The sequence below is a fragment of the Leucoraja erinacea genome, chromosome 4 (assembly GCF_028641065.1).
Source record: "Leucoraja erinacea ecotype New England chromosome 4, Leri_hhj_1, whole genome shotgun sequence".
NCBI lineage: Eukaryota > Metazoa > Chordata > Chondrichthyes > Rajiformes > Rajidae > Leucoraja > Leucoraja erinaceus.
In genome coordinates, this window is record NC_073380.1 from 94,088,320 (window position 1) to 94,113,071 (window position 24,752).

At 42.8% G+C, this 24,752-nt stretch overlaps 1 protein-coding gene across 1 annotated transcript in view; it reads right to left on the reverse strand.

The window, feature by feature from the left end:
• Positions 1–2,959: 2,959 nt before the first annotated feature.
• sqlea (squalene epoxidase a) overlaps positions 2,960–24,752 on the reverse strand; it is a 31,357-nt gene continuing 9,564 nt past the window's right edge. Inside the window, exons 5-12 of the mRNA XM_055634819.1 lie at positions 23,587–23,683; positions 22,785–22,898; positions 20,254–20,425; positions 18,249–18,344; positions 16,146–16,288; positions 13,793–13,889; positions 10,231–10,318; positions 2,960–4,985 (exon numbers count right to left, since the gene is read on the reverse strand). Of these exons, the coding sequence (XP_055490794.1) occupies positions 4,793–4,985; positions 10,231–10,318; positions 13,793–13,889; positions 16,146–16,288; positions 18,249–18,344; positions 20,254–20,425; positions 22,785–22,898; positions 23,587–23,683 (1,000 nt within the window). The 3' untranslated portion in view covers positions 2,960–4,792. The remainder of the gene's footprint in view (positions 4,986–10,230; positions 10,319–13,792; positions 13,890–16,145; positions 16,289–18,248; positions 18,345–20,253; positions 20,426–22,784; positions 22,899–23,586; positions 23,684–24,752) is intronic.

Here is a 24,752-nt window from a genome sequence, read left to right on the forward strand (position 1 = left end):
AACATGATGCCAAGACTAACTCTTATCTGCCCGCGCACAATCCATATTGTGGATCTGGTGTTAGTGGCGGCGCCTAACGGCAGCGGCTCGACTACAGTCGTCTGTCTTTTTTTATTTTTGTCTTGTTAAATGTATGTCTTGAGTTAGTTTTTATTATTTTTTTAGCTGTGTATATGTGGGGGGTGGTGGGGGGGCTGTGGGGGAAACCGTTTTAAATCTCTTCCTGTGCGGGGACCCGACCATTCCGTCGGGTCTGGGATGTCGTTGGGCCTAACATCGTGGAGCCGGCGGCAACCTCCGGCCGGGACTAACCTGAGGGCTCCAGTTGCAGAACCTGCGGAACTGACATCGCGGCGCTGGCCAACTTCGGAGCGGGAAGAGCTGTGGTGGCGCGCGGCTGCGACCCGACTTTTGGAGTTTGGAGTTCGGAGGCACCGGCCGCAGACCCGGTGGACGGGAACATCGGGAGCTCGCAGGTCCCTGGTGGGAGACCGCTTTTCCGAGCTCCGCAACGGCGACTTCTCCCGCTGGAATCGCGGGTTTAAGGACATGGAGCCGGGGCCTAACATCGCCCGGCGTGGCTTAAACGGCCTCAGGACTTACCATCGCCCGCCGGGGGCTTTAACATCGGAGCCTCAGTTCACCTCGACACTGCAGTTGGACTGCTGGACCACGGGAGAAGGAACAAAGGGCAGAGATAAAGATAAAGACTTTGCCTTCCATCACAGTGAGGAGATGATGGAGACTCACTGTGATGGATGTTTATGTAAACTGTGTTAAGTGTGGGTCTTGGATTGTTTTGTAATGTAAAAAACTGTAGAAATGATATTTCGTTCAAACCTAGGTTTGAATGACAATAAATTGCATTCTATATCCCTTCATTCCTTGCACATCCTTATGCCTATCCAAAAGTCTCTTAAATGCTACTATTGTATCTGCATCAACCAGCACCCCCAGGACCATGTACCAGGCACTCTGTGTAAAAATAATTTCCACACATATGTTTTACATTTTGCAGCTCTCACCTTAAAGCTATGCCCTCTAGTATTTGATTTTTTTGCATTTGGAGAATGATTCTGACTGTCTACCTTATATATATGTATTTCATAATTCTACATACTTCTATCAAGTCACCCCACTACCTTCGCCATTCCATGGAAACCAATTCACATCTGCCCAACCTCTCACTGTGGATAGTACCCTCTAATCCAGGCATCATTCTGGTAAACTCCCTTTCAACCTTTCCATAGCTTCCACGCCCTTCCTGTAATGGGGCAACTAAAAGTGCACACAATGCTCCAAATGTGCTGTAACCAAAGTCCTATAAAGGAAGGTGCATCATGACTTCCTGACTCTTATACTCAGTATCTTATGCCTTCTTTACCATGCTATCGACTTGTGTTGCCACTTTTAGTGAGTTATGGACTAGGACCCCAAGATCCCTCTGCACATTAATGCTATTAAGGGACATTCAATTAATTGAATATGTTCCCTTTACATTTGACTTCCCAGAGTGCAACAACTCACACTGGCTTGAGTTAAACTCCATCTGCCATTTCTCTGCTCTTCTATGTAACTGATTTATATCCTGATCTACACTTTAACAGCTGTTCTCCTAGTCTGCAACCCAGCAATCGTTGTCAGCTGCAAACCTACCAACAAAACTGCCTTCCACCGGCTTCATAATTTGCAACTTTTCTATCCTCCAGCTTCACAATTCGCAACTCTATGCCCTTTTGGGCTCACACTTGTGTTTTCAACGCTGGTCTTTGTCCAACAATCTGCCAATCAAACAAACCTTAGCCTGTATTCACCCATTACCTCCCCTGCTTCTAATTTTCTTTCCCAATTCCCCCCCCCCCCCCCCCCCCACCCATCCCTCACCTGATTGGATGGCAAAACCACGGTGGCTGCCTCGCCAACAGTCTGTCTGTCCCTTCTCTGTTTTTATTATTTTAAGTAGGTCTTAAAAGTATGTTTTAATGAGGAATGCGGATTCCACTGAGGTGGATGTTTATGTTAAATTTTATTTTATGTGGCTGTGTGTATTGTTGCTTTTCACTTAGTATGGCTGTATGGTAACTCAAATTTCACTGTACCTTAATTGGTACATGTGAACTTAAACTTGAACCCTCCGCACATCCCACAATCAGTCTGAAGAATTATCCCAACCCAAAACATCACCTATCCATGTTCTCTTAACCCACCGAGTTACTCCAGCGTTTTGTGTCCTTTAAAAAAAATTCATGGAATTGTGATTACTCTAAACAATGATCTCTGCCGAGATCATTCTAAACAAATATTCATAATTCCTTCTTGCTAAAATTTATAAGAGATCTCTGGGCCAGTGCCATACCCATCAGAGCTACATATTGAAAATTAATGGCATTCCCCTGCATTCTCTGATCTTTCACAATTAAAGCGTATTAAAAAAATACTGGGAGGAAAGTTTTGAGAGGGATGGAACCAGGAAATGCCCTTAAACAATACAAAAAGTGAAATTAAAACTTTTGCAAATACATGGTTTATCCCTTTGAAGTAGAGAATTATGCTTTTATCATTTATAGTTAGCACCGTGTGGGGGGCAGTGCGGTGTCTCATTGGTGGGCTGGTCCCCAAATGCGGCGTCAGCTCTCACTCGCCCCCTAGGAGCTAATCACCCCCACATATTCCGGTAGAGATTTATGCCGTGGACTCCGAAATAGCCTCATCTGAAAAAATTCATGCTTTATTTCTCCAGTTATTAATCAAAATGTTCAAAAATCTGAAAAGACGTGTGGGTTTGTAGGTTAATTGTGTTTCGTTAAATTGTCCCTAGTGTGTTGGATAAAACTAGTGTACGGGTGATCGCTGGTTGGTGTGGACTTGGTGGGCCTGTTTCCACACTGTATTTCTAAACTACAATATGATGAGTAGGACCCAGTGAGGTGACTAGAAGAAGCACAATTCCAACACAGCCTTCAACAAATTAGAAAGATTTTATTAAAATGTTGTGCATACCAATATAGAATTAATGGTAGAATAATGAAACATAACAAACAAATATAGCCAGCTGCTGCTTTTACAATAATATACACTTGTAATCGAATGCACACATTTCAGACATGGGGGAATGATTAAGTTAGTTGTTGCCCATTTGGCAAAAGTAAATTTATTTTTAAAGCACAACTGACAGAATTAAAAAATGAAAATCTGAGTATTGGATCCTGTGCACAAGAAACAACAATATTTCTTTGGTCAACCAAAGAAATCAATTGATAAGGGCAGCACAGTGGTGCAGTTCATCGAGCCGCTGCCTCATGGTGCCCGAGACCCTGGTTCAATCCTGACCTCGGGTGCGCTCTGTGTGTTTCCTTAAATTTCCTCCTGCATCCCAAAGACATGCCAGTTGGTATGTTAATTGGCTGCTGTAAATTCCACTAATAATCTGTGGAGAATTGATGAGAATGATGGAAGAATAAAGAGAATGGGACTAATGATGGATTAGTGGAAAAGGGTGGTTGGTTCAGATGGTGGGTCGCAGGGCCTGGTACCATGCTGTATTTTTCTTTGACTAGGAACTGTCAGTATGGCTGGTGTGCTTTGTAAATTAGCACATTAGCGGCATCTGGTGATTCCAAAACAGTACTGCAAGTAAGTTTCCATTTAAAATATGTATATAAAATTAAGACAAATGTCGGCCTGTGAGCAATTATTTTACAGAGGATTTGGAACACCATAACAACAAAATACTTTTCCATTCTTCCCCCCTCTAATTCCTAGAAAACTGTCAGCTTCCACCAGAGGTAGGAATCACTATTACACTTAACCTAACAATGCTCCTTACCATTAATAGGAGATAATGGTCTAGGTTTAATGGTCTCTCCAAAGAGACAGGAGCCCAATTGAATAGTTAAATAAGGAGACATAGTTAGTAAATTTGCTGCAAATTGGTTGAAACCCATCTATAATATTAAAATCAAATGGCATCTGCAAATCAAATTCTGCATCAAACAGGTAACATTATTATTAACACTCCCAAAAAGCAAGAGTTTACATTCCCTTCCATCCTTTTATGAGATACAATTTGACGAAGCAATTGTCTGTCAAAATGTTTTCAGTAATAGAATCATTTAAAATCCAAATTTTAATACTTACAAGTAACATGACCCAAATGCAGACACAAAGAAAATACTTGAAAACCGACATTCCATCTTACAAAGAAACGCATTAAAAAAAATGGTTTGATTTCAATGGAAATCCCAGAGTGTGTGCAGTTCTGATGCACAGAGGAACTGAATGATTTGGAGCACACCTACAACCCCCCCCCCCCCCCCCCCCCCCCACCACCACCACCACATGTTTTAGACAGCTGGACTATGGGAATCAACATTGGAAATATTTTTCTTTTTAAAAAGAATGTAGGATATAGTTTGGGAATAAGTCCATTTTCAAATGTGTTAAGCAGAAGTTTCAACTATCATAATAGAAGAATGAAGCGCTTCATCAATAGCAGCGAGACTTCACAAAGCCAATGACTCCTGCTATAATCAGCGCCGTTTGTAGTGTGCCCGATGTGCATTGAAGGTTGAGTTATTTCATGGGTGCCGCAAAGAACACAGGTCCCGTTTATTGCACCACAAGTCCACAAAGTGCAAGGTGGGCTGGCTCAGTCGTTTCACAAATCACCATAAAGAAATCATACATCTTTCAACAGCATTATGCATCCAATATTTAGACTGTAACAAGGTAAATATCCAATTGTTGCCGAGGCTCCATGCTTTCTGAACTTTTTATAATCTCCAATTGTTATTCAGTTAACAAGATATTTCATTTCGGAATAAACAAGAGGAAAAATAATTGAGCAGGCACGGTAGATAACAAGCCCACTCTTCAACAGGGCCCGTGGTTTTAGGTACCAAGGCTCTGCCTTGAATAAGAAATATACAGCATAGAATGCGACAGCAAAGAAGTGTCCGATCAGAAGCATTGGTTCAGGAGAAAGCCTAAAAGAAAGAGAAATCAATTAGGTTGTTGCATGTATTTTAAGGAGCAAAGTCACCACCAGCCTGAAGTCAGGCCAGATGACAAGTTTTTAGTTTAGTTTAGTTTAGAGATACAGCGCGGAAACAGGCCCTTTGGCCCACCGAGTTTGCACCAACCAGCGATCCCCGCACATTAACACTATCCTACACACACACAGTAGGGACAATTTTTACACATACCAAATATACAAACCCAAGCCAATTAACCTACAAACCTGTACGTCTTTGGAATGTGGGAGGAAACCGAAGTTCTTAGAGATATCCCATGCAGTCACGGGGAGAACGTACAAACTCCACAAGGCAGCAACTCTACTGCTGCACCACTGTGCCACACTTAGTTGTAGAATTATATCCCCAGTATTACAGAACTGACTCACTTTTCTTCTAACAAGGTTGCATCTCAGGAGCCTTGTCTTGGAGAAGAAAAATCACCCTTATTTGCCATGTTACTCATTGTATGTCGATTAATAATTAACTTTGTAATTTGAGTCATAATGTTTATGTATTTTATGCCCACAGTTCTGCTTTAAAATATTACCCGTTCTTAATATTAACAATCACCCAATTACTTTGGGTGTCTCGAATTCATTAAAATGAAGCGCTGAATGGAGACCAGGTAAACAAAGAAACAGACAAATAGATGCAGGAGTAAGCCATTTGGCCCTACGAGCCAGCACCACCATTCATTGTGATCATGGCTGATCATCCACAATCAGTAACCCATGCCTGCCTTCTCCCCATATTCCTTGATTCCGCTAGCCCCCCAGAGCTCTATCTAACTCTCTTTTAAATTCATCCAGTGAATTGGCCTCCACTGCTTACCGTGGCAGAGAATTCCACAAATTCACAACTCTCTGGGCAAAAATGTTTTTTCTCATCTCAGTTTTAAATGGCCTCCCCTTTATTTGTAGACTGTGGACCCTCGTTCTGGACTCGCCCAAATTTTGTACAATTCTATATGATATCCTCTCATCCTTCTACAGTTCCAGTGAATACAAGCCCAATCTTTCTTCATGTGACATTCCTGCCATCCCGGGGATTAACCTAGTGAACCTACGCTGCACTGCCTCAATAGCAAGCATGGCCTTCCTCAAATTAGCAGACCAAAACTGCACACAATACTCTAGATGTGGTCTCACCAGGGCCCTGCACAACTGCAGAAGAACCTCTTTTCTCCTATACTCAAATCCTCTCGTTATAAAGGCCAACATGCCATTAGCTTTATTCACTGCCTGCATGTTTACTTTCAGTGACTGGTGTACAAGGACACCCAGGTCTCGTTGCACTATCTTTTTTCCTAATCTGACACCATTGAGATAATAATCTGCCTCCTTATTCCTGCCGCCAAAATGGATTCACATTTCCCTGCATTATACTGCACCTGCCCACTCACTCAACCTGTCCAAGTCACCCTGCAACCTCCTAGCATCCTCTTTGCAGTTCACACTGCCACCCAGCTTTGTATCATCCGTAAATTTGCTAGTGTTACTTTTAATCCCATCATCTAAATCATTAATATATATTGTAAATAGTTGCGGCCCCAGCACCGAGCCTTGCGGCACTCCACTCACCACTGCCTGCCATTCTGACAGTGACCCGTTTATTCCTACTCTTTGTTTCCTGTCTGCCAACCAATTCTCTATCCATGTCAATATCCATATCCATGTCAACATCTAATTTTGCCCACTAATCTCCTGTGTGGAATGTTATCAAAGCCTTTCTGAAAGTCCAGATACACTACATCCACTGGCTCGCCTTCATCCATTTTATTTGTCACATCCTCAAAAAATTCCAGAAGATTAGTCAAGCAGACTTCCCCTTCATAAATCCATGCTGTCTTGGACCAATCCTTTCACTGCTATCCAAATGCGCCATTATTACTTCTTTAATAATTGACTCCAGCATCTTCCCCATCACTGATGTCAGGATAACTGGTCTCTAATTCCCAGTTTTCTCTCTCACTCCTTTCTTGAAAAGTGGGATAACATTAGCTACCCTCCAATCCCCAGGAACTGATCCTGAATCTATAGAACATTGAAAAATGATCACCAATGCATCTGGGACCATCAGACCCTGGGGATTTATCAGCTTTCAGTCCCTTCAGTCTACCCAGTACTATTTCTCGCCTAATACAAATTTCTTCCAATTCTTCTGTCTCCCTATATCCTCTGTCCTCCAGTACATCTGGTAAATTGTTTGTGTCTTCTTCAGTGAAGACAGAACCAAGTACCTGTTCAACTATTCTGCCATTTCCTTGTTCCCCATAATAATTCTCAGTTTCTGCCTTCAACGGACCCACATTTGTCTTTACTAATCTTTTTCTCTTAACATACCTAAAGAAGCTTTTACAATCCTTCTATATATATTCTTGACCGGCTTATAGAAACATAGAAATTAGGTGCAGGAGTAGGCCATTCGGCCCTTCGAGCCTGCACCGCCATTCAATATGATCATGGCTGATCATCCGACTCAGTATCCCGTACCTGCCTTCTCTCCATACCCCCTGATCCCCTTAGCCACATCTAACTCCCTCTTAAATATAGCCAATGAACTGGCCTCAACTACCCTCTGTGGCAGAGAGTTCCAGAGATTCACCACTCTCTGTGTGAAAAAAGTTCTCATCTCGTCTTATCTTGTACTTCATCATTTCACCAAGTATTGGCCTTTTTGTTACCTTCTGTTTGTCCTTTGAAAGCTTCTCACTACTCTTTGCTATGTTATACACCTTTGCTTTTAGTTTTATCCCATCCCTAACTTCCCTTGTCAGCCACAGTTGCCTCTTACTGCCTTTAGAATCTTTTTTCCTCTTTGCAATGAAAATGTTCCTGCATCTTCTGGATTATGCCCAGGAATTCCTGTCATTGCTGTTCCACCGTCATTCCTGCTAGGATCTACTATTTTGAGGAGCATAACGAAAACACCCTATCTTTAAGGTTAAAGAGCAAACTAAGAAAGCAACATTTAGTGGATGCTGGAAATTTGTGGAAAATAAAATAGAGGTACCTCTGCAGAATGGGAATCAGTGTCTAATTACCAGAGTATTGGGTTACTCAACCACTTCATATGGAGTGCAGAGAAGTTAAATTTAAAATCCTACTGCTGCAGAACAGCTCCCCCCTCTGGTTTTACTCTCAAGCTGCAGACGCATAGCATGAGCAGCTTCAGTATGCTTATCAAGTGAATTCTGCCTTTGAGCCTAATACAGATAGGTGCAAGGTGTTGCATTTTGGAAAACCCAGGGCCCTGAGGATGTCATCGACCAGGGGGATCTAGGAGTGCAGGTACAGAGCTCCTTGAAACTGGTGTCACAGGGAGATAGGGTGGTCGAGAAGGCTTTTGGTACATTGGCCTACATCAGTAAGGGTATCAAGTACAGATGTTGGGCTGTTATGTTACTGTAGTACAAAATGTTGGCAAGACCATGTTTGTAGCATTGTGTTCAGTTTTGGTCACGCTGCTATAGGAAGGATAGAACCAGAGAGTGATAGTGTGGAAACAGGCCCTTCGGCCCAACACCCACATCGGCCAACATGTCCCAGCTACAATAGTCCTACCTGCCTGCATTTGGTCCATATCCCTCCAATCCTGTCCTGTCCATGAACCTGTATAACTCTTAAATGTTGGGGTAGTTCCTGCCTCAACTACCTACTCTGGCAGCTTGGTCTATACACCCACCGCCCTTTGTGTGAAAACATTTCCCCTCAGATTCCTATTAAATCTTTTTCCCTTCTCCTTAAACCTATGTTCTCTGGTCCTCAATTCATTTACTCTGGGCAAGGGACTCTGCATCTACCCGATCTATTCCTATCATGATTTTATACACCTCAATAAGATCACCCCTCATCCTCTTGCGCTCCAAGGAATATAGTCCCAGCCTATTCAACCTCTCCCTATAGCTCAGACCCTCTAGCCCAGGCAACATCCTTTTAAATCTCCTCTGTACCTTTCCCAGCTTGACAACATCTTTCCTATAACATGGTGCCCAGAACTGAACACAATACTCTAAATGCGGTCTCACCAACATCTTACACAACAGTAACATGACCTCCGAACTTCTATACTCAATACTATAATATGTTAAGCTAGAAACAGTGCAAAGATGATTTACAAGGGATGTTGCCAGGACTTGAGGGATTGAGCTTTAGAGGTTGGGCAGGCTAGGATAATTCCTTGGAGCACAGGAGGATAAGCGGTGATCTTACAGAGGTGTATAGGATATAGATAGGGGCATAGATAGGGTAAAGGCAACGTCTTTTATCTAGAGTAAGGGAATCAAGAACAAGGAGACATAGGTTTAAGGCGAGAAGAGAAAGATATACGTGATCGGAACCCGAGGGGCACATTTTTTCCACAGAGGGTGGTGGTTATATAGAACAAGCTGCCAGAGGAAGTAGTAGGGTCAGGTGCTATAGCAACATTTAACAGACATTTTGACAGGTACTTGGATAGGAGAGGTTTGGAAGGGATATGGGCCAAACATGGACGAGTGTGGGTGGGGTATCCTGGTCATGGGCAGGTTGGGCCGAAGGACCTGTTTCCATGCAGTATAACTCTATGAGATAGCAAGATTTTCACCAGGATATTCATGGTGGCTTCTTTAGGTTAGGAGATCCCATTACAAAGTAGGAATGACTGAATGGTAAATATATTTGTGATCTCTGAGCTACCTGAACTATTTAGGCACGCTGATGAAAATGATTGCATGCACATTGCCTCATGAAAGTGGAGTTGCCTTCCTTTTTATACAGATGAGGCAAATCTCATCACAGTAATAAGAACAGTGACCTCCATTATTCCCTCCTTTATCCTTGAGCTGTCCTGCCTTCTTCCTGGTTACCCTCTTGTTTTTAATGTAGCTTTGGGATTTTATGGGGAGAAGGCAGGCACGGGTTATTGATAGGGGACGATCAGCCATGATCACAATGAATGGCGGTGCTGGCTCGAAGGGCCGAATGGCCTCCTCGTGCACCTATTTTCTATGTTTCTATGTTATCTAATCCATCTTACCAAAGCCTTTTTGTGGTTCCTTTTTGGCCCGAATAATTGCCTGCTTGAGTTCCTTCCTCCTTTCTTTATAATCCTTAAAGGCCCTGTCTGATTCCATCCCCTTAAACCCCATTCCACCCCATCACTGCCTTTCAGTCACAATTCAGAAAATAGTCTCCAAAAGGGTTTTCCCAACACTAGTAACAACATTGGAACTTACACAGACAGAAGACCTACTGGCCCCGACACACATTGCCCTCCCAATTTGAAGTAATGAAAACAAGCCATCCGGAGCTGGTGCAAAGAATCTGAAATAAAATAATGATATTTAATGTGTTTAATATATTGTTGACTTATAGTATTCTATGTAGGCATCCATTACAAGGATGTGAATAAACTTCACACAAAGAATACATTCAAAATGTTAGGGTACAAATAAGTTAATAATAATAATAATAAATTTTATTTATGGGCGCCTTTCAAGAGTCTCCAGGACACCTTACAAAAACTTAGCAAGTAGAGGAAAAACATGTAAGCGGAATGAAATAAAAAGTAGAGACATGACTAGTACACAAAGTAAAGACAGAATTCAATTCAAAACACAATATGAGGCAATTAAAGCACAGATGAAAAGGGAGGGGGGACGTGGGGCTAAAGATAGGCAGAGGTGAAGAGATGGGTCTTGAGGCGGGACTGGAAGATGGTGAGGGACACGGAATTGCGGATCAGTCGGGGGAGGGAGTTCCAGAGCCTGGGAGCTGCCCTGGAGAATGCTCTGTCCCCAAAACTGCGTTAAAGAAAAAAGCACATCCACTGAAATCATGACAGCAATTCCTTAATACAGTTAAATCTTTTCAACATTTGTTCAATGATACAGTTAACGTGATTTAAAAAAAATTCTTGTTCCTATTAAAAAGCGGAATGCACCAGGAATGAATACCAGATTAAAATCAAATGCTGATCCGTACAGGAGGATGTACAATACAAGGGTGGGTATACAAATATTTCCTTTGCAGGAAAATATGGAACAAGGAGTCAGTTTATTAAAAAGGGTACAGTTTTAGGAGATGAGGCATTTTTTTTATTCTCAGAGGCTCATAGGTCTTTGGATTTTTGTTTCCCCTTGGCGTCTGAGCTTACATGCTTATTTGGCATCGAAGATCCCATTCATGCCAGTGATCCAGATGGAGCAACTCCATTACCCCTGCAACTTCTCTGTCATTAGGGGAGTTAATTATAGAGAGCATTCTATCATTAGATCAGATGATAAATTTATATCTAATCATAGAATGCTGTCATCAGCATTCTAATGTTAACTACATTGCTAATCGATGTCATTGTTAGCATTATAACAAGGATACTAAACGAGAGCTTAACATCTGTCGTTGGAATGTTACTAGAAAGTATTCTAAGGGATAGGTTTTCAGGCATTTGGACGGACAAGGGCTAATTAGGGATAGTCAACATGGTTTTGTACGTGGAAGGTCATGTCTCACAAATCTGATTGATTTTTTTGAATGCGACCAAAATGGTTGATGAGGGCAGAGCTGTAGATGTTGTATACATGGATTTCAGTAAAGGCATTTGACAAGGTTCCACATGGTAGGCTGCTCTGGAATGTTGGATTGCATGTAATCCAAGGAAAGATAGCTGAATGGATAGTAAATTGGCTCCATGGAAGGAAGCAGAGGGTGATGGTGGAAGGTTGTTTCTCGGACTGGAGGCCTGTGACTAGTGGTGTGCCTCAGGGACCGGTGTTGGGTCTGTTACTGTTTGTCATCGACATCAATGATTTGGATGAGAACATACAGGGCAAGATTAGCAAGTTTGCTGATGATGCAAAAGTCAGTGGTTTTGCAGATAGTACAGATAGTTGTGAAAGATTGCAGCAGGATCTGGATGGATTGGCCAGGTGGGCTGAGGAATGGTTGATGGAATTTAATACAGAGAAGTGTGAGTTGTTGCATTTTGGGACATCTAATAAGGGCACGACCTTCATAGTGAATACTCGGCTTCTGGGGAGTGTTGTAGAGCAGAGGAATCTAGGAGTACAGGTGCATGGTTCCTTGAAGGTCAAGTCACAGGTGGATAAGGTGGTCAAAAAGGCCTTTGGCACATTGGCCTTCAGCAGTCAGAGTATTGAGTATAGAAGTTGGGAGGGCATGTTGCAGTTGTATAAGACATTGGTGAGTGCATTTAGAATATTGTGTTCAGTTCTGGGCACATGTTATAGGAAATATATTGTCAAGCTTGAAAGGGTTCAGCGAAGGTTTACGAGGATGTTGCCAGGACTAGAGGCTATGAGCTATAGGGAGAGTTTGAGAAGGCTGGGTCTCTATTCTTTGGAGAGCACGAGGACGAGGGGTGATCTCATAGAGGTGTATAAAATCATGAGAGGAATAAATCAGGTAGATGCACAGTCTCTTGCCCAGAGGAGGGACATCGAGGACCAGAGGACATAGGTTCAAGATGAAGGGGAGAAGATTTAATAGGAATCTGAGGGGTAACTTTTTCACACAAAGGGTGTATGGAACAAGCTGCCCATTGAGGTAGTTGAGGCTGGGACTATCCCAATGTTTAAGAAACAGTTAGACAGGTACATGGATAGGAGAGGTTTGGAGGGATATGGACCAAGTGCAAGTAGGTGGGACTAATGTAGCTAGGACATGTAGGCCGATGTGGAAAAATTGGGCCGAAGGGCCTGTTTCCACACTGTATCACTCTGTGACTAATGCTATGGTGCTATTGCTAACATTATCATGATAGCATTAATAGCAGCATGGATGATAATACTAACTCCCCTTTGCATCTAACTTCCCTTTGGTTCTTTTGCCACTTGCCTACACTGAGGGATAACTTTATCTAAATGGTGGCCGACTAGGAAAAGGGGAGATGCAGCGAGACCTGGGTGTCATGGTACACCAGTCATTGAAAGTAGGCATGCAGGTGCAGCAGGCAGTGAAGAAAGCGAATGGTACGTTAGCTTTCATAGCAAAAGGATTTGAGTATAGGAGCAGGGAGGTTCTACTGCAGTTGTACAGGGTCTTGGTGAGACCACACCTGGAGTATTGCCTACAGTTTTGGTCTCCAAATCTGAGGAAGGACATTATTGCCATAGAGGGAGTGCAGAGAAGGTTCACCAGACTGATTCCTGGGATGTCAGGACTGCCTTATGAAGAAAGACTGGATAGACTTGGTTTATACTCTCTAGAATTAAGGAGATTGAGAGGGGATCTTATAGAAACTTACAAAATTCTTAAGAGGTTGGACAGACTAGATGCAGGAAAATTGCTCCCGATGTTGGGGAAGTCCAGGACAAGGGGTCACAGCTTAAGGATAAGGGGGAAATCCTTTAAAACCGAGATGAGAAGAACTTTTTTCACACAGAGAGTGGTGAATCTCTGGAACTCTCTGCCGCAGAGGGTAGTCGAGGCCAGTTCATTGGCTATATTTAAGACGGAGTTAGATGTGGCCCTTGTGGCTAAGGGGATCAGAGGGTACGGAGAGAAGGCAGGTACGGGATACTGAGTTGGATGATCAGCCATGATCATATTGAATGGCGGTGCAGGCTCGAAGGGCCGAATGGCCTACTCCTGCACCTAATTTCTATGTTTCTATATTTACAGTTCCCAATTCGCCTACAGACATCTCTTTGGGATCTAGGAGAAAAATCAGAGCACAAGGATAACTTGCAAACTCCAAACAGGCAACATCTGTGGTCAGAGTGAATGCGGGTCCTAAAGACTATGCAGGAGCATCACTAAGTGCTGTGCTATTCTTACCATCTGTAGCAGCAAAAAGTTCATATAGAGCTTGAGCCAGAATATTCACCACAAAGGAATGGGATTTCTTCCTTGCCCAGTGAAATCTTTTCTTGGCCTGTAAAAGAAAAATACTTGCGTAAACATTATTTTTGTTAATGTTTCTCCAAGACAAACTTGCTATCCAAACACTATGCTTAGTTTGTTTGTCAATTATTCGCCTGCTAAGTTCACCTGTCCTTTCTCTCTCTCCTAGCTTTTCTTCTCCCCCCCTCCCTTCCCCACCCGCCTACAGTCTGAAGAAGGATCCTGACCCAAAACGTACACAACCCATGTTCTCCAGGGATGCTGATTGACCTGTGGAGTTATTTCAGCACTTTGGCTTTTTGGGTGCTTGAATTCATTGTTTTTTAACGAAGAGAAATTGGCAAAAGCTTTCTTAAGGCCAGACAGGATTTTTTTTTTCTTATTGTTTCTCTTATAAAACCATAGGATTATAATAAATAAACATCAACTGGGCACAATTTATATTTTAGTTTATCAGGTTTAAGAATGTAAGACGGGTCTGATTTTTATCCCTGGCTTTTGTCCAGCCATTAAAACCCGCCCCCTCACCTGGATTCACCAATTACCTGCCGAACTTTGTCCTGCCCCTCTTCTCTTCCAGCATTCTTCCCCCCACCCCTGAAATCAGTCTGTAGAAGGGTCCCAACCCAAAATGTCTACGTTCTCCAGGGATGCCGCCTGATCCGCTGTTACTCCAGAGTTTTGTGTCCTTCTTTGTAAACCAGCATCTGCAGTTCATCATTTCCAAATTATGGAAGGTTCTTATTTGCAGTGGCCTGAACTTCCACAGGATTGTGCAAATTTGTTACGATTACAGTGGGCAATGCGCAGAATCCATATTCCCCGCATTGGACAAATGCTCAGCCATTGGCAATTGGACAAATTTTCAGCCATTGCTGGTGAGTTCTGCCAATCTCCTACAACAGTCTTCCTCAACTGTAAAAATCATAAACTGGTTCCATCTTGCAGAATTACAAAAGGGAAGAAGGTGCAGGAAAAACCTCCAAGTTTAAGAGCAGCTCATTTCCATCACCATCAGGCCCTTTGCTGTTTGTGGCTTAGATCAACAATTTGGATGAGAATGTACAAGACATGATTAGTAAGTTCGCAGATGACACTAAAGTGGGTGGTATCCTAGATAGCAAAGATGGTTAGCAAAAATGGTCAGCAGGATCTTGATCAGTTGGTCAAGTGGGCTAAAGAATGGTTGATGCAGATAAGAGCAGGGTTTTGCATTTTGGGAAGTCAAACCAGGGTAGGACCATCTCATTGAAGGATATGGTTCTGAGGAGTAGTGTGGGGCAGAGGGATCCAAGAGTTCAGATACAGAATTCCTTGAAAGTGGTGGCACAGGTAGATAGGGTGATCAAGAAGGATTTCGGCACATTAGCCTTCATCAGTCCGGGTTCTGAGTATAGAAGTTTGGATGGTAGACAAAAGATGCTGGAGAAACTCAGCAGGCGAGGCAGCATCTATGGAGAGAAGGAATTGGCGAGGTTTTGGGTCGAGATCCTTCTTCAGATTTTTCCCGCTTCTGCACTTCTTTCTCAAACAAATAAGTTTGGATGTTATGTCACAATTGTGCAAGATGTTGGTGAGTATTATGTTCAGTTTTGGTCATCGTGCTATAGGAAATATTTGGTTAAGCTGGAAAGAGCGCAGAGAAGATTTGTGAGGATATTGCCGGGACTTGCGGGCCTGAGTTGTATTCAGAGGGTGGGCAGGCTAGGACATTACTCCTTAGAGCGCAGGAGGATGATCTTATGGAGGTGTACAAGACCATGAGGGGAATAGATAGGGTGGATGCAGAGCTTTTTACCCAGTAGAGGTCCTGGGTTTAAGGCGAGAGGGGAAAGACTCAATAGGAATCTGAGGGGCAAACTTTCCACACAGAACGTGGTGGGTATATGGAATGAACTGTCAGAGGAGGTAGCTGAGGCAGCTACTATAACAACATTTAATAGACGTTTGGACAGATACATGGTCTGGAGAGGGATACGAGCCAAACACAGGCTAGTGGGACTAGTGTAGATGGGACATCTTGGGCCGCAGGGTCTGTTTCCCTGCTATTATAACTCTGACAAACCTAACCACAAACCTCTCTCAGTTACAAACTACTGTGGATTTTGTACAAGGTTGCTCCACACAGTTTGGCTACACTTCTATGATCTGGTTACCGAGAATAACATAATTAGCTGTATTATTTATTTGTTGTGTTGTTGCATTAATGTACCTATAAAGCAGGAGTATGTTATAATGTCATTGCTCCAGTCCTGGTGCAAATGACATTGAAGCACTCGTGACCCACCTGCAGTAGTGCATCATTATCATGGAGATCCGGAATGCTCAACAGCAGACCTTTCCATATCCTCACGTCATTTAGTACAACGCTCATCCCACCTCCTGTCAGAGGGTGACGCATGTTATACGCATCACCTAAAAGCAGCACACCTGGGTAGAAAAGATATTGCAATGTCTACATTATATTCACCAATAATAATCTTACTTCATCAGAAAGTGTACTAGGGCATTAGGAAATGGTCACAATTTTGGTCAAATCGTTGTTTCATTAATTGGATTTAGCAAATGATAGTTAGCCATATATCACAAATATCAAATTCAAGGCCTTTTAAGAACCCAATAAATAATGAACCATGTGATTCATTCATAGGTTTGCTCTGCCCAACTAGAACTGAAAATGCATGGTCCATGAGGAGAGTATCGTGATGGAACAAGAGTCCTTTTCATCCTTCAGTAAATTCTGAATGGAAAAAAAGATTGACTTCGAACCAAGGACTTGAGGTTTTTTTTTTTTACACAATAACTGTGAATGTTTTACAGAAGTAATATTGTGATAGATTCAAATTAATGTGCAGCCCTGTGGAACAGCGATAGAGTTGCTGCCTTACAGCACTAGAGACCCGGGTTCAATCCTGAATACAGTTGCTATCTGTATGGAGTTTGTACGTTCTCCCTGTGACCAAGACTAAGAGATGCTGCCTGTCTTGCTGAGTTAACCATATAACCATATAACAATTACAGCACAGAAACAGGCCATCTCGGCCCTACAAGTCCGTGCCGAACAAATTTTTTTTTCCCCCTTAGTCCCACCTGCCTGCACTCATACCATAACCCTCCATTCCCTTCTCATCCATATGCCTATCCAATTTATTTTTAAAGGATACCAATGAACCTGCCGCCACCACTTCCACTGGAAGCTCATTCCACACCGCTACCACTCTCTGAGTAAAGAAGTTCCCCCTCATATTACCCCTAAACTTCTGTCCCTTAATTCTGAAGTAATGTCCTCTTGTTTGAATCTTCCCTATTCTCAAAGGGAAAAGCTTGTCCACATCAACTCTGTCTATCCCTCTCATCATTTTAAAGACCTCTATCAGGTCCCCCCTTAACCTTCTGCGCTCCAGAGAATAAAGACCTAACTTATTCAACCTATCTCTGTAACTCAGTTGTTGAAACCCAGGCAACATTCCAGTAAATCTCCTCTGTACTCTCTGTACTCCTCTGTTACTCCAGCATTTTGTGTTTACCTCCCTGTGACCACGTGGGTTTCCTCCAGGTGCTCCGGTTTCCTCCCCCATTCCAAAGACATGCAGGTGGGTAGGTTAATTGGCTACTGTAAATGTCCCGAGTGTGCAGGATAGAACTAGAGTAGGGGAGATGACGGTCGGCATGGACTGGTTGGGCTGAAGGACTTGTTGCCGCGCTGTATCTCTAAACTAAAACTAACTTTAAGGAAAAGATACCTTTATCACAGTTTAAGGATAAGGGGGAAATCTTTTAGGACCGAGATGAGAAAAATATTTTTCACACAGAGAGTGGTGAATCTCTGGAATTCTCTGCCGCAGAAGGTAGTTGAGCCCAGTTCATTGGCTATATTTAAGAGGGAGTTAGATGTGGCCCTTGTGGCTAAAGGGATCAGGGGTTATGGAGAGACGGCAGGTACAGGATACCGAGTTGGATGATCAGCCATGATCATATTGAATGGCGGAGCAGGCTCAAAGGGCCGAATGGCCTACTCCTGCACCTATTTTCTATGTTTCTATCAGTTAATGCATTTGTAATCACATTTAGTCATAATCTTGGACAAAATATATAATTTAACATTTAAAGTTCATCAGGAATTCAGGCAGTGCTGCTTATTGAACAACACTTCAAAGGACTTCAAAGATGGCAAGCAAGAGCAAAAATACTTTACCATGTTGAAGCATACATTTTGCAAAGTCTCCGAAAGAAAATAAATTCAAATCACAACTAATTTACCTGCAATATTATCTGCATTGATTTTAAAATGGGAAAAGCCACAGAGTGCTTTCAGGCACCTGATTTTTCTCCTGTTTAAATGAATGAAAGCAAACCCATGCAACTTTTTTTGGGTTATTTGCAGCTGTACCTGATTTGTTCACTGGAGACGGAGGGAGAAAGCTCGCAGGCATTGTCCTCAGACGATCATTCTGAATTGCAAGCAGGAATGGTTGTTTTATGTGGTCTGTTAAAGAGAAATAAGGATCTAGTATAAAGCTTACAGACCCAGCATTAAGCACACATTCGAAAGCCTTGATTAAGTTCCAGTTCAATAAAATTGTGTGTGCCACATGCTGCCACTTGCAGATCATTGGTTTAATTTTGACAGAACAAGGGTGGCATAGCAGGAGAGTTGCTGCCACACAGAGCTCAAATTTGATCTTGACTATGGGAGCCGTCTGTATAGAGTTTGTATGTTTTCCCTATTTTTCCAGGTGCACCGGTTTCATCCCACAAGACGTCTAGGTTTGCAGGTTAATAGGCTTCCGTAAGTTGTAAAATTGTCCCCAGTATGTAGAGTTGTGTTAGTGAACGGGGTGATTGCTGGTTGGCGTGGCCTTGGTCTAAAGAATCACACCAGATTGTAATATATCCTATGTGTAAGTGTGGGAGTTACTTTCTACTTGGGACATGTCTATTTACATTGTACATACATTTATTTTGAAAATATAATTGTGATGAGTGTCTGTCCAGTTTCCCTGCTTTGTTTTCCCCATAGCTACCTTTGAATAGAATAGAATAGAATAGTTTCTTTATTGTCATTGTAACACGAACCATGTACAACGAAATTTAAAAATGTCAGCCAGTCAGTGCATCATTCAAACATTTCTAAAAGCTAACGATACATACAAGATAAAATATTAAAAGATAAACAACTAAAATAAATATCACAAAAATATCACGCATAAACACCCAACCCTCCATCCTTCTGTCGATTTCACAGTGTACCACGGTCCCTTAGTATGTCTCGCCCCTGCGTTCCTTGGCAGCTACATTTAGTGCTTTTATAGCAGTGGGGTAAAAACTGTTTTTTAGTCTGTTCGTCCTTGTCCTTGTAGATCTGTACCGTCTGCCTGACGGCAACAGTTCAAACAGGGAGTGTCCGGGGTGGGAAATGTCCTTTATGATACTCTGGGACTTTTTGGTGCAGCGGGAACTGTGTAAGTCCTCCAAGGTAAGGAGAGGGCAGCCGACAATCCTCTGGGCGTTGTCAATGGCCCTCTGGAGCGCTTTCCTCTGAGCCGCTGTGCAGCTGGTGTACCACACGCATACACAGTATGTTAGTATGCTCTCAATGGAGCACCGATAAAAGGACAGCAGCAGTCTCCGAGTGATGTTGTTCTTCCTGAGCACCCTCAGGAAGTGCAGTCTCTGCTGGACCTTTTTCAGCAGCGCAGTGGTGTTCACGCCCCACGTCAGGTCCTCCTCAATATGGGTTCCCAGGAAGCGGAAATCCACCACCCTCTCTACACAGTCCCCTATGATAGTCAATGGTACCATGTCCGTTTTATTCTTCCTGAAGTCTATTATTACTTCCTTTGTCTTTAAGGTGTTGAGGAGCAGGTTATTTTCTTCACACCACACCGTCAGCTGCTCCACCTCATCCCGGTAGGCGTACTCGTCCCCCCCGGAGATGAGTCCCACCACCGTAGTGTCATCCGCAAATTTGACAATGGTGTTACTGTGGTGGGCGGGGGTGCAGTCAGGTGTAGATGGTGTAGAGCAGGGGGCTCAGTACGCAGCCCTGTGGAGAGCCGGTACTGAGGCTGAGGGCCGTGGATGTATGATGGCCCACTCTGACTCTCTGGCTGCGACCCGACAGGAAGCTATTTATCCATGTACAGGTGGAGTGTGGTGAGAGCTATAAAATTTGCTGTGGTGAGAGCTATAAAATTACCACATTCTGATTTCATAGGTGAAAATTAACCCCTCGAAATATACACAACAAGGTCAAAAGTGTGTTGACAAAAACTGTGGGGGGCGTCATTGGTTCATTCAATAAATGGGAGACATGTGGGCTAACCAGGCCAAGGATAACAAAGGGAAAAATAGGCCTAAACTCACAATTTTAAAACAATCATCCACCATTTTACCTGGAAGCTGTGGATGGATCTTCTCAATCATGTAATCTTTAAGATGTCTTGGCATTTCCCCTCTGATGTCCACTAGTACCCTTGTTTCATTGGATGAAATTTGGTAGACAAGAATAGGGCTAGGGTCGGCAAGGATAAGTTCTGCATAGTTAGGTTTGAATTGTGGCACGTCCTATAACCATAAACACAAACAGTAAGCATTAATGCCATACTTTGTTCTACTTTATGGTGCAAAATTATTCCATGAAACTATCTGATTTTTAAAATTATGGTATTGATAGATAGCAGTACACCAGGCAACCATTCAGCTTAATGCATTGATTTAAGAGTGTAAATATTTGCTAACTATTTTTAAAGTCCAAGATTCTAGGAAACTCTCAGAGAAAGCACAACGCTGTTTTGGAAAAAAATTCACATTAGATCAGAAAACAATGTTCAAGGTCACAAATCTGAAGACAACGAAATGTCAATTTTTCAGGGCTTTATGACTGGGTTCATCTTGATATCGTCTTGGTGGGAGGATAGAAACATAGAAAATAGGTGCAGGAGTAGGCCATTCGGCCCTTCGAGCCTATCGATCATTCAATATGATCATGGCTGATCATCCAACTCGGTATCCTGTACCTGCCTTCTCTCCATACCCCCTGATCCCTTTAGCCACATCTAACTCCCTCTTAAATATAGCCAATGAACTGGCCTCAACTACCTTCTGTGGCAGAGAATTCCAGAGATTCACCACTTTCTGTGTGAATTTTTTTTTTCTCATCTCGGTCATAAAAGATTTCCCCCTTATCCTTAAACTGTGACCCCTTGTTCGGGACTTCCCCAACATCGGGAACTATCTTCCTGCATCTAGCCTGTCCAACCCCTTAAGAATTTTGTAAGTTTCTATAAGATCCCCCTCAATCTTCTAAATTCTAGCGAGTACAAGCCAAGTCTATCCAGTCTTTCTTCACATGAATGTCCTGACATACCAGGAATCAGTCTGGTGAACCTTCTCTGTACTCCCTCTATGGCAAGAATGTCTTTCCTCAGATTAGGAGACCAAAACTGTACGCAATACTCCAGGTGTGGTCTCACCAAGACCCCGTACAACTGCAGTAGAACTTCCCTGCTCCTATACTTAAATCCTTTTGCTATGAATGCTAACATACCAATCGCTTTCTTCACTGCCTGCTGCACCTGCATGCCTACTTTCAAGGGTACACAAAATTGCTGGAGAAACTCAGCAGGTGCAGCAGCATCTATGGAGCGAAGAAAATAGGCGACGTTTCGGGCCGAAACCCTTCTTCAGACTGATGAGGTGGGAGGGGAGAAGGAAAAAGGGGAGGAGGAGGAGCCCGAGGGCAGGGGGGTGGGAGGAGACAGCTCGAGGGTTAAGGAAGGGGAGGAGACAGCAAGGGCTAGCAAAATTGGGAGAATTCAACATTCATGCCATCAGGATGCAAGCTGCCCAGGCGGAATATGAGGTGCTGTTCCTCCAATTTCCGGTGTTGCTCACTCTGGCAATGGAGGAGACCCAGGACAGAGAGGTCGGATTGGGAATGGGAGGGGGAGTTGAAGTGATGAGACACCGGGAGTTCAGGTAGGTTATTGCGGACTGAGCGGAGGTGTTCGGCAAAATGATCGCCCAACCTCCGCTTAGTCTCCCCGATGTAAATCAGCTGACATCTAGAGCAGCGGATGCAGTAGATGAGGTTGGAGGAGATACAGGTGAACCTTTGTCGCACCTGGAACGACTGCTTGGGTCCTTGAATGCAGTCGACGGGGGAGGTGAAGGGACAGGTGTTGCATTTCTTGCAGTTGCAACGGAAAGTGCCTGGGGAGGGGGTGGTACGGGAGGGAAGGGAAGAATTGACAAGGGAGTTGCGGAGGGAGCGGTCTTTGCGGAAGGCAAACATGGGGGGAGATGGGAAGATGTGGCGAGTGGTGGGGTCACGTTGGAGGTGGCGGAAATTGCGGAGGATTATGTGTTGTATTTGCCGGCTGGTGGGGTGAAAGGTGAGGGCCGGGGGACTCTGCCCTTGTTGCAAGTGCGGGGATGGGGATGCCTACTTTCAATGACTGGTGTACCATGACACCCAGGTCTCGTTGCATTTCCCCTTTTCCTAATCGGCCACCATGGCAAAATATTTCTGACGCTTTCTCCAGCATTTGGTCTTATCTTCCACTGAGGTTACAATGGTCATTGGGGACATTTACGCCTATTTTCTGTATTAAATCACTTATGTCATGGGAAAGTGCCCACCCCTCTCAATTTGCATCACCACAGATTATCTTATCAAGCAAATGGTACAATCACAAATTCCACATGTATGGTTCTGGTGCTGTAGATGGACAGTAGAGGATGCAGAGTGATGGGAGAGTTTAATTTTCTCTACTCACTGATGTCACTGATTTTAAAGCCCTCGATTCACATCCATTTCTACTCCTATTCATAACTACTATGTATACACGTATCCAAATATTATTCTGGTACTTTAATTAGATGAGGTGTAAAAACAATACGAAGCATGTTTGAACAATCTTACCTTCATTATGAAACCAACAAAATGAGATGAGACGCTGACTTTGGTCTTCACCAGGTTTTTCCTGAATTTAGAGAAGTGTCCATCAGCAACCACAGTCAATGGACTGGACAGTTCCTGGAATTAGAAAGAGTTTTGATTATGTTTTAATGTTTTATGTTTAATTATGTTTTAATATGTGAATCACCCAATGTATTGAGGTGCCATGTTTCAATTATGACAAAGCAGCCTGAATAAGTTTTTATATCTGACGAATCTCTAGAAATAAGTGCCAGGACAACATGCTTTGTATCATTATCACATACCACTGATGCAATGTTGAGTTCAGGACATATCAGGGATCAACTCTGGAACCTTATTGGCCTGACGAACCATCAAATTATTATGTCTATTTATTCAGTGAAAGTTCATCAAAGCATTCAGCTCAGTATTAGGATGTTTTGAAATGTTATGCTTTCATAAGAAAATACATACGTAGTCTGATCCCTACCAAATATAACTTTATACTGAATTGCAAATAATATATAGCATATAGAATATTAATGAAGGGATATTTTTGCTATCCTTTGAGATACTTAAAAATGATATTTTCAAAGGCCAGAGCACATACAGAGGATGATTCATTGTCCAAGTTACTACATTTTTAGGCAATAAAACAAGAACAAATATCACTTTGAATTAAACACAGGAACTGTTAAGCTTTAGAAATGGGAAAGGATTTTTATGTGTACATTATTTTTGCCATCACATGCTACTGCACATCCAGACTGCAGGGTTAACTATTCAGATAAAAAAATATACAAACCTTTATCGCTCCACTTTCTTTTTCTCTGTATTGGACTCCTGTAACTCTCCCATCTTCCTCCAATAAATGTGTCACTGTTCCTTCAATGAACTTTACACTGGAACACAACCATTGAGATGTCCGACAATTTCAATTTTAGACAAGCATAATATAAAAAATATTACATTAGCAACTACCCAGATTCCAACAGTGTCTTGTGTCAACAAATTTTTGGTAGTGTATCAATTCTTCATCAGGATTTTTCAGCTGCTGCCAAATATTGTATTGATTATAGAATTTGTAATGACACGTTCAAAGATCAGCAAATGTCTTGAAACTTGCACGTTTGTTTTCTCACGTTTTTGTGACTGCCTTAATGATTGGCAGAATAATTATACCCAATACACGTGGGTGGACCTGTATCGGAAGGGGAACCAATATCCTTGCTGGCAGCCTTGCGAGTGCTGTGCGGGTGGGTTTAAGCTAGAGTTGCAGGGTATCGGAGCCAGAGCAGCTGGTTTGTACGTGGAGGGACTGATGGGAAGATAAAGATAGTGAGCAAGTTTCAAAGGAAGAAAAAACGGAAACAGGTTAATGAACACGACGAGACTGGTGGGATGAACGCGTTTATTGTAATGCAAGGAATATTATGGGTAACGCGGAAAAGCTCAGAGTCTTGGTCAGTGCATGGAACTATGATGTTGTGGCCATTACAGAGACTGGCAGCTCAACGTTCCAGGGTTTTGATGTTTCAAACATAACAGAGGGGATAGAATAAATGCAGCAGTTGCAATGCTGTTCAGGGAGACTATCCCAGCTGGATTCAGAGAGCTCATATTGGGGGGATCATCCACCAAAGCAAAATGGATACAACTGGGTAATATGAAAGGTACAATCACTCTGATGGATTATACAATAGGCCTCCTATAACCAAATGTGAGAGAAGCAAAGGATTGTCATTATGGGTAACTTCCCTAATATTGACTGGGACTTCCTTAGAACAAGCATCTTAGACCAGATAGACTTTATTAGGTTCCCGAAACAGTGTGGCTAGTCCAACTGGATGAAATACCATATTGGACCTGGTATTGGGAAATGGACTTGGCCATTGAGGTGATTGGAGAGCATTATGGGAACAGTGTTCACAACATGTCTCAAGATAGTTATAAAGATAAGACTGGACCTCA